The sequence below is a fragment of the Pleurodeles waltl genome, chromosome 6 (assembly GCF_031143425.1).
Source record: "Pleurodeles waltl isolate 20211129_DDA chromosome 6, aPleWal1.hap1.20221129, whole genome shotgun sequence".
Classification (NCBI taxonomy): Eukaryota; Metazoa; Chordata; class Amphibia; order Caudata; family Salamandridae; genus Pleurodeles; species Pleurodeles waltl.
Window position 1 is genome coordinate 686,943,795 of NC_090445.1, and position 12,521 is coordinate 686,956,315.

Sequence of the window (12,521 nt, forward strand, 5' to 3'; positions counted from 1 at the left end):
GCCATTGCAGCCATTATTGGACATCCCGCCATTTTGTAGACTTTGCAGCTATTATGGCCCACCTTGCTGCGACGCCATTTTGAAAGAGACTCTGATGCTTTCTCTAATCGAGAGAAAGAGACTTTAAATGATTCTTGCCCTAGAGACTTTAACTTTGATTCCTTTGCATGAAGTAGTAGTTTTATTTTGCCGCCGTGAGGCAATTGCCCCGTCCACCTTGCCCCTTTGCCCCGTCCCATGCTGATCGAGAAACGGTACCTGTGAGACGAAGACTTCCTTGAATGCTGATTGTAATTGGTAAATATGAAAGGAAATTGTACAATTGCATTGTGTTTCTTTTAGGTAACCAACTGCTGATTTTTTATAAGATCCCTAGTTAGGAGTTTTTCTAAATTAATGTTGCTAAATTGTTTTTTGCATGAAGTCCCACATGCCGATGCTAATTTGAGGTTAGATGAGGATTCCTTTTGTTGCACGATGCAATTTGAGACCTTGTTATGCTGACTAAATGTATGCAATAAGCTCATTACAGATTATAGTATTAGTGATTTGCATTGCTATTATCGAATGCCTTGTTATTCAAATGCTGCATAGATTGCATCTGTTTCGTCGTTATGGACAGCTATTAATGTTCATTTACGTTTATCATTTGGTGTTGAGACACATCTATATTGTGCTAGCTTTGTTAATATAGGGAAATAAATTCATTAACTTTGAATAAACTGGTGTGGTTATTCCTGACTGAAAGGTCAGGGTTCGCCGAAATGTATTCTGGATTAATTGTTAAGTGTTATGTTGATCAGGGCATTGCTTATGTTCGTTATTGATTATTGATTTGATTAAATTGACTGATCTCGGGTGAAGAGAGTCCCACTTAGCCAAAAGATTCATCGGCCTAAAGAGCGTCCAAACACAGGTAAATTATTATTACGGAACGCTCTATCAGAACTGAGCAAAGTTGTGTTGGTTAGGTTGTTATGATATTGCTCCATGGAAACTAGATTAGCATTTAAGATCGGTACAACAGAAACTAGTTTACATACATTTTTTGAAAAAGTCAGAAGGTCCAAATACTGCTAGATGAATGTAGTTCGGGTTGGAGTGTCTTTCAAACCAGTAAGATTGTCTTACTTGTTATGGGAGTATCGGAGTGTAATGCAATTGTGAAGTGAGATTCTTGATCTTTTGATACTTGCAAAGATCCCCAGGTTTAGCATTGTTTAATACTACAAAACGAGAGACCGGCTTTGCTTAGTAGGTTAAAAATGGTCAAGAAATGAATTGAAAATAAGAGCGTCTAGATTCGTGGTTAACCTTCAAGGAGTTGCATGCATGAAGTATAGTTTTACTTTATCCTCCTATTGTTATAGAAAAGATTAGTTAATTATATAAGACCTTGCATAGGGTATTGTTAGTTGTCTATTCTTGCATACGTAAATGTATTACACGCTCTAATAACGTTGAAAAATATGAATAAAGTGTTGAACAATGAGGAGAGAAAACCCACCCAGGGTCGGACTGGCTTATAGGGCAATCAAGCAGTGCCCGAAGGTCTGGTTTAATAAGTGTGGGCCGTTTTTTTGTAGGTTTGGGCCCGTTTTATGGTCTGGCGGGCGCCACCTTTACTGTTGATTTCCCTGATATCAACAGAAACATTGCTTGAAGCAAGCGCAGATGCATGCTTACCTTGACAAAACGACTATACAGCTCCTCTTTATAAGCTCAAAACTGCCCTAGTTGCAACGTGGGGCCGCTTTTGTAGCTATCTGATGCGCTAATTGGGACCACTTATTTTGATGCACAGCCCTATTTTCTGTCCCAGTTCGACCTTGAACTCACTTCTTACTGGGGTGGTGCATGGATGGTTTAGGCGCTAGGATAGACGCACCTAAATGTGTCCGGGAAAGGAAAAAGTTGTAAAGGGTATTTTATCACAGAGCCAATAGCGTGGTAGATACATTCAGCCCTCACGCTCTACAGACCATTCAGCTTTTTAAAAAAAACTGTGCGAGGGCAGCAGGATGAGTACTAGATACAGGGACTCGTGCATGGCTAGTGACATATCCTAAGTGCATTCTCTAAAATGCTATTGACATATACATGAGCAAGCACACACTGCACGCATGCGTCCCACACTGGCCGCTAGTTGCAGAACCCCTACTACTCCCATGAATCCAGCTGCAGCACTGCCTCGCGCTGGGCCCTCCACATCTTGGCAATGCAGCAGAAATAGCCATACTGCCAAGACCCTTCCCTGGAGATGCCTAAAGCGGACACAGGTGCCCAAAGTGCCCAATCCTCCTCACTTTCCTGACCTGCCTCTCAAACTACTAACCAGTGCTTAATTTGTGCTTGTTGTTTCCGGTGCTGAGCACCGGCACTTATTTTTGATGGCCGGCGCTTATTCTTCTGCCTCAAGTATTTGCTGCGAGCTGCGAGTAAAAGACACATATGGGAAAGACGGAGGAGAGAAAAACGAAAACCCGTCACAAAAGGAGAAAATATAAAGCTGCTAGAGTGAGCTGAAGGGGCAGGGGGTGGTTTTATGTGGATTGAAGAGGCTCAAGATGGCTTCAGGATTGCGCCGCCTCAGTATTCCGTGCTCCGAAATTTAATTGCAGCAGCCGCGTTTAAGGGGAGGGCTTTGGGTACCGGCACCTTTATATTTACAAATTAAGCACTGCTACTAACACACACACACACACACACAGGGACCGAGAAGAAGGAAGTGACGGTAAGGAAAACACGAAACCGGGGTAGCATTTTAAAAAGAGTGAAGGAACAGGGCACCGCGATATTAGAAACTGTAAAAAAATCTTGGAACACAGTCCTTTGTAAAATGCGTTAATTGAAGAGTTGCATACAATTTCTTCTGAGTGGCAATCTAGCTATGTATTGATAACGATAACAGTGTAATATGTTTGACAGGCAGAACTGTATAAATGCACAAAAGACACCATTGTGTCTATTACCGCAACCAGGAATAGTTCATGAACATTCAAGATGGACAAAACTGTGTAAATATTATGAGCACAACCTATGTAAAATTCATATTGAACAGAACTGTGTAACCTTTCTTATGCACCGAAAGTTATATAATGCAGGAAGGACAAAGATGAAAACATTAAATGGGCCGCAGTGTAAGATATTTGAGGTTTAACATAACAAAATATGTACACTGCAACACAGACAAAAGAGCTGAACTGCTTAAACTTCGTAAATGGAAGAAATGAATGAAATTATGACAATTAATTGTGCAGAGAACTGTTGGGATAGTGTCATGGATAAAACTGTGTAAAATGTATGATGGGAAGAAATTTGTAAAATGCAAAATGGACGCAAGTGTTGAAGTTGCCGTAAGAGATGGAGTGTAAAAGGCAAAAAAGGCACACATTTAGGGAAAAATCATAACAAGCAATCCATTAGAACAGTGGTTCCCAACCTTTTGATTTCTGTGGACCCCCACTTTAACATTAATGGAACCCAGGAACCCCCACTGAATCATCATGGGAATCCGGGGACCCCCACCTGAATCATTACTGGAAGCTGGGGACCTAATTTGTCAATATTTGTTAATATTTTTGAATTTTCTAGGCTCTTGCGGACCCCCTGAGAAGGCTTCGCGGACCCCCAATGGTCCCCGGACCACAGGTTGGGAACCACTGCAGGATACATGATGTAGTGGAAACAGCCCTTCTCTGCCTTGGAATCAATCTTATTGTCTCAACCATCTATTCCTTCACAGGTCCTTCCCTATTCATCTGACCGATTCCAACCTCTTTCTTCATACGTCCATACAAGGCTCCTGTTCAGTCCACGCAGTCTCCACCGTCCTTCACTTTACATGACCATACATGTCACCTTCCAATCTAGCCCACTTCCATAATCTTCCTTCTGCTTACAGGACCATATGTACCCCCCCTCAGTATCCATCCTACCTCCTACATCATCCAGCACTAACAGGAATGGATCACTGACAGAATAGCAGAACCAAAAATAGTGTGTGGATAGAATAGTGTGCCAAAAATATTGAGGCGGTAGGTGCGAATGGGTAAGTATAGGTTTACCGTTCACTCCAAATCTACGTGCCTTGAAGATATATATATATCATAAAGGTACATATATGTGGAGTTATGTATAGTAAAACTTTGCTTTCCTATAGGAACTTACCTTCATGATATTTTTGTCCTCAATATTATTGACAGACTATTTATTCCCACAAAATTTTTGGTTCCAATATTCTGTCTAAACACTAGCAGGAATGCATAAGTATCAACAGTCGTATCAACAGCATATCTGTGCAGACTTTACCTTTGATTCACATGTCAGTTGAGACCTTCTCCTCCCAACCACATCTGCCTATTGATTCCATAATCTGTCTCTTTAGCAGTCCATACATTTTGCCCCTCTAGTTCACCCGTCCTCCACCACAATTCTTTTAAAGGTCCATACAAGCTTCCCACTAAATGTCCATATCACTTCCCCATTCTTTGCACATTTATAGATGATGCCCCCAGCTGTAGATTCATACACTGCTTTCAACCATCACTTTGCTGACCTACTCACCTTTCCAACTGCATATCTATGCCAAAGTTTCCACCACTAATTTAATTATGTGGGTTTCTACATTGAATAATCACAGAAGTATGAAAAGTACTCATTTGGTACTTTCACTTACTTGGTGCTGTAGGTCTTGCCTTTGTTGACGTTGAAGGTGCTACTGTGGTTGGTGATACTGCATCTGTTGGTGGGTAAAACAAAGGCATTATATTCCACCAGATACACAGAAACTTAAGGACAATAACCTTACCCTCACTTTTCCAGAAATGGAATCTGAAGGGGAATCCCTTAGATTGATCCAGGTCTGAAAATGCACAACATGCAAAGCAAATAAATAGCAAGACTGAGCCCTGTGTAATTCATTGAGCATGGAGCAAAATATTCAGGCTTCATCTGGGCATTCGCTTCCCTGGTCAGACACGACAAACAGTAGATGGATTAGTTAAGTTCATTGACATAGGGACATGAATGGACCTTTTGATTGGATAACAATTAGCAATTTCTAAGGGGCGTGCTGTAAACATCCCTTCTAAACTGGAAATTGTCATTTGATATATCAATGCTTAGCAACCGTAATCCACTCACAAAGCACTGAAAGAACGTTGCACACCCCAGCTTATTAGGTGATCGGGATTGTGTGGCATACTACCTCTTGCTGTCTGAGACTTCTTGCTGTCCGCAAAATCAGTCACTTCTGGTCTAGGGTAGCTCCTTCTCATAGTTGGCAACAAAAACCTGGAATGCCTGCTCTTCGTATTTGCATGAAATTGACAATCATCTTGTGTTTCGGAAAGCACTAGCAACTTCCTTCTCCTCTCAGACCTTTTCATTTTGGAATTCTTTTTGCTTTTGGATCTAGCTTCCGCTGTAGTTCCGCTAGGATACCTTTGTTGGGTGACAGTTGCACTCTACAGGTTTCACTATCCTAATATTGCAGCTTGACTGAAGGAAGAGAAGGCAGTAGTGGGTTCTGTGTTTTTTTCAACTGTCTGATCAGGTTGTTTGTGGTATACCACGAGGATGGTCAATGACCAGTGTGGTAACTCATTTTAATGTTGTATCAGTTTTTACCTTACTTCCCCCCCATTTGGTTGGGTCAGGATCAGCAGGCCACATTGGAAAATATAAGACTTTTGCAAGAAAATGTGTGCTGGCTTCCGTTACTAACTTATTGGAGTTAATAAACATGATGTTTTCATAAGGCATGCACTTTACAACATCAGATTGGAACTGCCCACCAGATGGTACTCACTTTATCAGCCTCAGAACGGAAGAATTAACCTTTGATTCATGCAAGGGTACTGCTTGTAATAAATAAATGTTTGCTGCAGTCGTGTAGCCCACTAAACTGCTTAAATGTGTGACTTGCAGGTGATATAAGGATCTCTGCAAAAACACTGAATCCCACGGTACCATCTTGTTGGGATTTGAACATGTGATCTACAGGTTATATGCTATCGTTTGCAGCAGGCACTTTGGCTTTCTAAAATACATTAAGTTAATTGAAACCTGTGACCATCAGATTACAGACGATCTTCAATAACAAGTGTTTTAACAACCTGAGTGACCTTGCCAGTGTTTAAAAGGGAGTTGTTGACCATGCACAGCTCTCTGAAGCACATGCTTTAAACCCCTCAACAACCTTTCCTGTAGGTCCCCCTGGCAACAACAACTGATGAGTTTTTCGGTGGTTAATGCTCCTACCATTGTAAACCCAGGGTGACCTCATGGTCTCAGGTTTAAATCTTGAAGAAGAATAACTGTCACTAAGTTGGATACATTATATTAATATACCAAAACTAAACTGCAAGACAGTAGTAACAAGTGGTCTGCAAAAAATAAAATTAAATGTTTGTACAGAGTGTGTTTGTGTGTGCAGGAAGCTAATGTGAAGACAAGGATGCAGAAGAGGGTGCATCATTTTCCATGTGTCTTAGACCTAAACTCCAGAGTTGGTTTGATGGAATGATAGCAGCGCTAGTGGGTTGGGCTCCTCTTCCTAATGCTGCCTGCTACAGTTTGTCTCAGGGTGGCGGTAGCTAGGACATCCGGGTTAGGGACCAGGTGTGAATGAACTCAGAAGCTCTCATTTTCCTCTTGACAATAGTTAGGATGAAAGGCTGAGAAGGCAACAGTGTTCAAACCAATACACGGCAAGTTAAACTCAGCTTTCTGCAGGCCGTGCGGCAATAGGTTTTTTTGGGTTTGTGGATTTTAAAGGAAGTGGATACTGAGGATGTTCTTCACACACACACACACACAGACATCCCCCCCAGTTGACCATTTTTTGAGTGTCACAGAATCACATCACCACGACTGTCTCAAAAGTGACTAACACAGGCAGCTAAATGCTCCTTTCTGTGTTTCATTTCAAATAACCTATTTGGAGTACCAACACTTTTGATGTTGGTAGCTCACCCTACTACAATTGCATGCAGAGTCGTTGCATGTGTTGGCATACAAAGCCCGTCTTGCAGTACACAGAGACACTTAATAACCAATACAGCCACAGCGCCTAGATTTCAGTTACTGACAATATGAAAAGTCTTAACCTTAACAGTCTGTTGGTAGGCCCTCTCTGCTATTCTTTTACCCCAATGGGACAGTTTCCAGATTTTGCTACAAGAACACTCTGCAATCTTCTCAGGTTACCCTCACCAAAATAGAGCTAGTACAAGCTTTGAGCCCGGTTTTCAGAACTGTAAATTACTTCTCTCAGAACTACCTCTCAGCACTCCTGTGTCCTAACATCCTGGTTCGCAACTTTCTGATTTTGGTTCTTTTAAATACAGGGACCCCTGCATTGGAGCCGTCTTCCTGCTGAAATGCAGCAAGTCTCTCTGCTCACCCCGACATTATATAATTTCTTCATACTAAATCGGCCCCAATAAATATGCAAACATGATAGATGTCTGTACTTTCCTCTCACTGTGAGCAAACACAATCAAATACATTCCTTTCTCTTTACGTGTCCACCCAAAACCTCTGCTCTCCTATGTCTCGTGGAACTGTTACTAAGAGCATTTCTTGTTTCTGAAGAATACATGAATAAACCATATGCTTGTAGGGTTGCATGCGGCAGTCATTCATAAACCTTTTTGGGTGGTGGCTAAAAAAAATGACAAAGTAGTAGAACAAGTATCTTGTACAAGTATCAATTTTCCTCGTGATAGAGGAGCAACGAGGCGCAAATCAGACATTATAGAATGAGCCACAACGTACCCATGCAGATGGCCCCGCTGTCTTCAAGATGGCCACAGTTATGTATGTAGTACCCATTGTTCTGACATTCAAAGATGGAGGATTCATGTCCTCGGCAAATGACATCATCCAGAATAATTGGCCCGGTACCCTGTCCGTAGTAAGAATGAATGACGCTTCTGAGGACATGACCGCATCCGAGTTCTCTGCACAATACCTCTGCAGATACATCAAACCAGCTGTCGTCACACACTGTCCCCCAGACACCGTCATGAAAAACTTCAAATCGGCCAGCGCATCTGTTTGGTCCATTAACGAGGCGTACATTCAATTCTGGAACCCAAAATAAAAGAAGTTGTGTGAGTGTTAGAATAGGGTAAGGATGGACAAGCGTTCAACGGGGGAATAGTTCTGGGACATTCAGTCAGCTTCAGTCTATGCTTGATTCCATGATGAGGATGCTGCTGCTTGCTGGTGCATGTATAGGTGCACACATTGTATAGCTTCTGTAGATACATCTGCTTGGCAGCACTGCCCGGCAAAACATGGGATCTGATTTTTAGTGGGCAGGTTCCACCGTAACACACAGGACGGATCTCTCTTCCGCCTTGCGTTACATCCTATGGCACTTGTAACGTGGCGGACAATACATCTGTCACGTTTGTGGTGTAGTGGTACCCATCAGCCAAACTCTAAACGAGGCCAGTAAACTGCTAAGCTGCCACACCTACTTCACCCATTCTCGACCCATTCTCGATTTGTACACATCCCACCAAAACCGGGACGGTAAGGAACCAGTTCCCTGAAAATCACAGCAGTGGTACTACAACGAATGAGCAACAAGTTTAAGAAAAAACTAATTACATTCACATTACATTTGTATAATGAGAGGTGTAACAGCCCAGTTTCAGTGAAAACAAGGACACGGTCATAGGGCTTATTCTACAACCAGAAGGAAAGTACAATTTTATGAAAAATAATTAAACTTGTATGGTAAATCGTACATGGGTTGAATTAATAAGAAATACACGAAAATGTTTGGTGAAACGCGTTTTGCCGATGCACAAGGAAGAACAGACTCCAGCCCGTTAAATACAATTTCTAATTAGTACAGCTTGACAAAGAGAATAGAAATTTAGGTGTTTCCATGTAGCAATGTCAAGAAAAGACTTACTGCTTCAGGAAAGTTGTCATGGGACTTCTAATAATAACGAGTGAAAGTCTCATCCGCCATGCTTTGAGTTCCACAGATCCAGTTGAAAGGAATAGGGGTATTCCTGACGGCAAAGTGGCTTAAACCTCCACAATTGGAATCATTATGGCTTCCATTATGAGGATTGTAGTAATTGCAGATAGCTCGGGTATCTTTATACTAAATTACAGTGGGATTGTGAGTAGTCCCATATAGATCTCTGATGGAAGCGTAATAACATCTTTGCCCAGGTTTGCAGGTGGTGGTTGACCAAAAATGGTGCAGAGACTGGGCCCCAAATTTAAGGTTCTCAATCCACCAGCTTTTTCATTGGTACTCCCTTCATAACACACCACCATGCAAATCATGAGTTCAATCATAGACTGACACAAACACATTTCTGACGTCCTCAGAGAAAAATCACTACTCATCATGCACACTTTGTATGCCAGGCAATTTCCAGAATCTACATGGTCTGAGAAATGTTGGCAGAGAGGTTGGTCAATACACGGGGGAACAATGCAGAAAGGTCTGGGAGGATTGGGATGGAGGATGAAACCAGAGGAGAACAGAGATATCGGGACAGGGACCAAACTCACGAGGCACTGGAATGTGATTGAGAAGGGAATGGCTACCATGGACATTTTCTAATATGGTGGACAGCCCACTGCAGGAGTGGTAAGGGCATATTCTCAACATCCCTAGTACTTTGGAGGCCATCTACCAAATCACTGACAGGATTAATTGTAAAGCATGCCCTCTGGAGGGCAATGGGTAAGAACAGAGTACGTAGATTTGAAGGAAACTTAGACGTGCTAGAAGAGAAGTGAGACTCACCCATCCCACTACTACCTCTTTAACCTAGCTGATGCCAAAACAAAACATTCTGAATATCACCAAACAGCCACTGATGAAACACTACGCCACAAGCAGGCATTCATGAAGGGATAGTTGGCTATGAAAACAATAAATTATTTAAAACCGATTCAGACTGCAGAGGTACCCAAAGATAAGACAGTAAACACTGCTGAGTGACGTGCAGACAAAATACAGGCACACCTCATAGAAATGTTTTTCAAAGTGACGAAGCAACTGTGGAGTAGGAAAACCTAACTTGTCAGAGTTAAAACAAGTATTCAAGAATCATGCTGATGCAAGCTCCATCAGGTTTCCAGGCAGTCCCTCCTGTTCAATGTCCAAAAAGGTTAACTGAATAGCTAGTGCTGCTTACACTACCCTGTCTTAGAAGGAAGGGAAAGTGTCTGATAATGTAAGGAACCTTGAGTTATATCCCACTGTGAAAAAATAAAAACAACTGTTAATCTTTCATTTACATAAAAAGTTCTCAGTGGATTATTACAAGCCTCAGGAACATTTAGATGGGGAGAATATTTTGATGACCACCAGTTCAGAGTTCATGTAATCTGTAGTATTCTAAGTTCAGAGATCACTAAAACTATGGTATGGATTCCTTCACAGATTATAAAGTGGGTACCCTCACACATTACTGGATCTTCCTTTGGTCTTCAACACAGTGGACCATGGAGTAATGCTGACATGTTGAGTTTTGTAACGGAGATGTGGGTTCACACATTTATTTTAAAGGACTGATATGTGAGTGCCTACAGGAGACTAAGTACTCATTGCAGTCTCTCCTGCATGTTTTGAATCTCAACTCATTTATTATTCCAACCACTTTAGTCTGCCTTTTCTTGCGTAACAGCCACAAGACCATCTCTTCCTCGCACATCAGGAAGCCAAACCCTAACAAACATCCTGGGGTTGGATGTAATGTAGACTCTAACTACAGCCTTCTTCTTTACTTTCATCTGCATTTGTTGTAAGGATCATTTTTTCCAGCCCAGAGACCCATTTCTCATTTCAGTTTGAAGACGTGTGATTGATCATGAAACAAGTGGTGAATTGCTATCTCATCAAATACACATTTCGGGCATGTGTTTTTATTCTGTAAAGGTATAATGAATAATTGTGATAAGCAACATCAATCAAAACAGATTCATGGATAATTTAGTAGCTATTTAGCTTAGAAATTATTCCAGCAGTGAATAAATCCCATGACTGTTTTCCCCATAATTCTAATAATTTAATCACTTGCTCTTAGCCTCCTTTCTTAGGTTCTGAAACACATACAGGACAGGTTCCATTTTAGCTATGGTTTCCATTTTAGTTAGGCTATCCAGCTTGTTTGCCTTTGTAGTCCTGAACTCCCTCTTTCCTAATGGAGGTTACCATCTTCTCTCTCTCAGACAATGGCAGTCACTGTCCTTCCCGATTCATGCAGAACCATTGTCATGACTGCTGTTAGATACAGATGTCGCCTGACCATATCTTTCAAAGAACTGCAAAAGTGTCATGCACTTTGATCAATGACAGAGATACAGCCAACAAAATGACATTTGTCTGGGTCAAATGTCTATTTTCCACCATGTCTAGTCTCTGATAAAATTAAGTCCATACGGACTGTCGCTTGGGCACTTAAGAAAGAAACTTCACCAAAGTTGCAGATCACAAATCCAGAAAAGCACAGCACCAGATTCCTTCTTGACCAAAGAAGTCTCAAGCAAGGCTTACTGGGGCTCTGCGAAAGATAACATTCTGCCTTCACAAACTGGTGCCAGGATTGTGTTATCTTGTAGACTTAGAATCCTAGCTATTTGCCTTGTTCTCAAAATAGCTGTCAAGCTCCTCCACTGGACAACAGACCCTGTTCTTCAGGTATGCGCACCACCTCCTAAACTTTTATTATTTATTCATTTGCTAGAACTAGCATAGCGCTTAGGGATAACACAGTGAGGGTATAAGGGCTATAAATTGTGACATCATGATCTTTCCCCTTTTCACTGTTATTGAAAAGCTTAGCTGCTTTTTATTATCATTTGTGATGTAACCAATATTATGTGCACTAGATACTGGCATGTTAAAATAACTTTCAAAATAAATATGTTGAAATATATATTCCACTTACAGTGATCTTGAGTGTGTATGAACGATTGTTTGGATTACCACTGCTCCCTATAAGTAACCCAAAAGCATTGACACCACCTTATTTATATTTTGGGGTTGTAAGGGGCTACAATAATCTGACTTTCACATTCAGCATTTGTGCTCTGAACTAATGTCACTTGTGTCACCCGTGGGTGTGAAAACATACCTCGTATGACTGAGCCTGAGACTCAGTTTATGCAATTCATTCTCTACCACCAATTTAAAAGGGCCTTCACCCCTGCCATGCGGACACTATACTGTCCATGATCCATGTCGAACTAAACCTACTTTTAACATGCAGGGTTGCTTTACACGTCCAGTGAACCTTTTTCGATTTCTGCCCATGGCGCTTAATAGCCTATTGCTGTCCCCAGTCTATCTCATTGTAGCAGTCTCAAAGTGAGCTCTGCTTTATCTTTTCCATTGCTAGCATCAGAAAACTTCAGTTTCACACATACCATAAGGACAGTTGCATTTTCCTTCCTTCTTCACTAGGACAGCCTCCGATGCAATTATCTCCTTTTAAAAATGAGGTCTGCAGCCTCGCTTAGTGAATGGGTGT

General features: G+C 41.5%; 1 protein-coding gene across 1 annotated transcript in view; it reads right to left on the reverse strand.

Moving 5' to 3' along the window:
• Positions 1-7,759: 7,759 nt before the first annotated feature.
• The window catches only part of LOC138301678 (uncharacterized), a 175,494-nt gene continuing 170,732 nt past the window's right edge, over positions 7,760-12,521 (reverse strand). The window contains exon 12 of the mRNA XM_069242193.1: positions 7,760-8,094. Within this exon, the coding sequence (XP_069098294.1) occupies positions 7,760-8,094 (335 nt within the window). The remainder of the gene's footprint in view (positions 8,095-12,521) is intronic.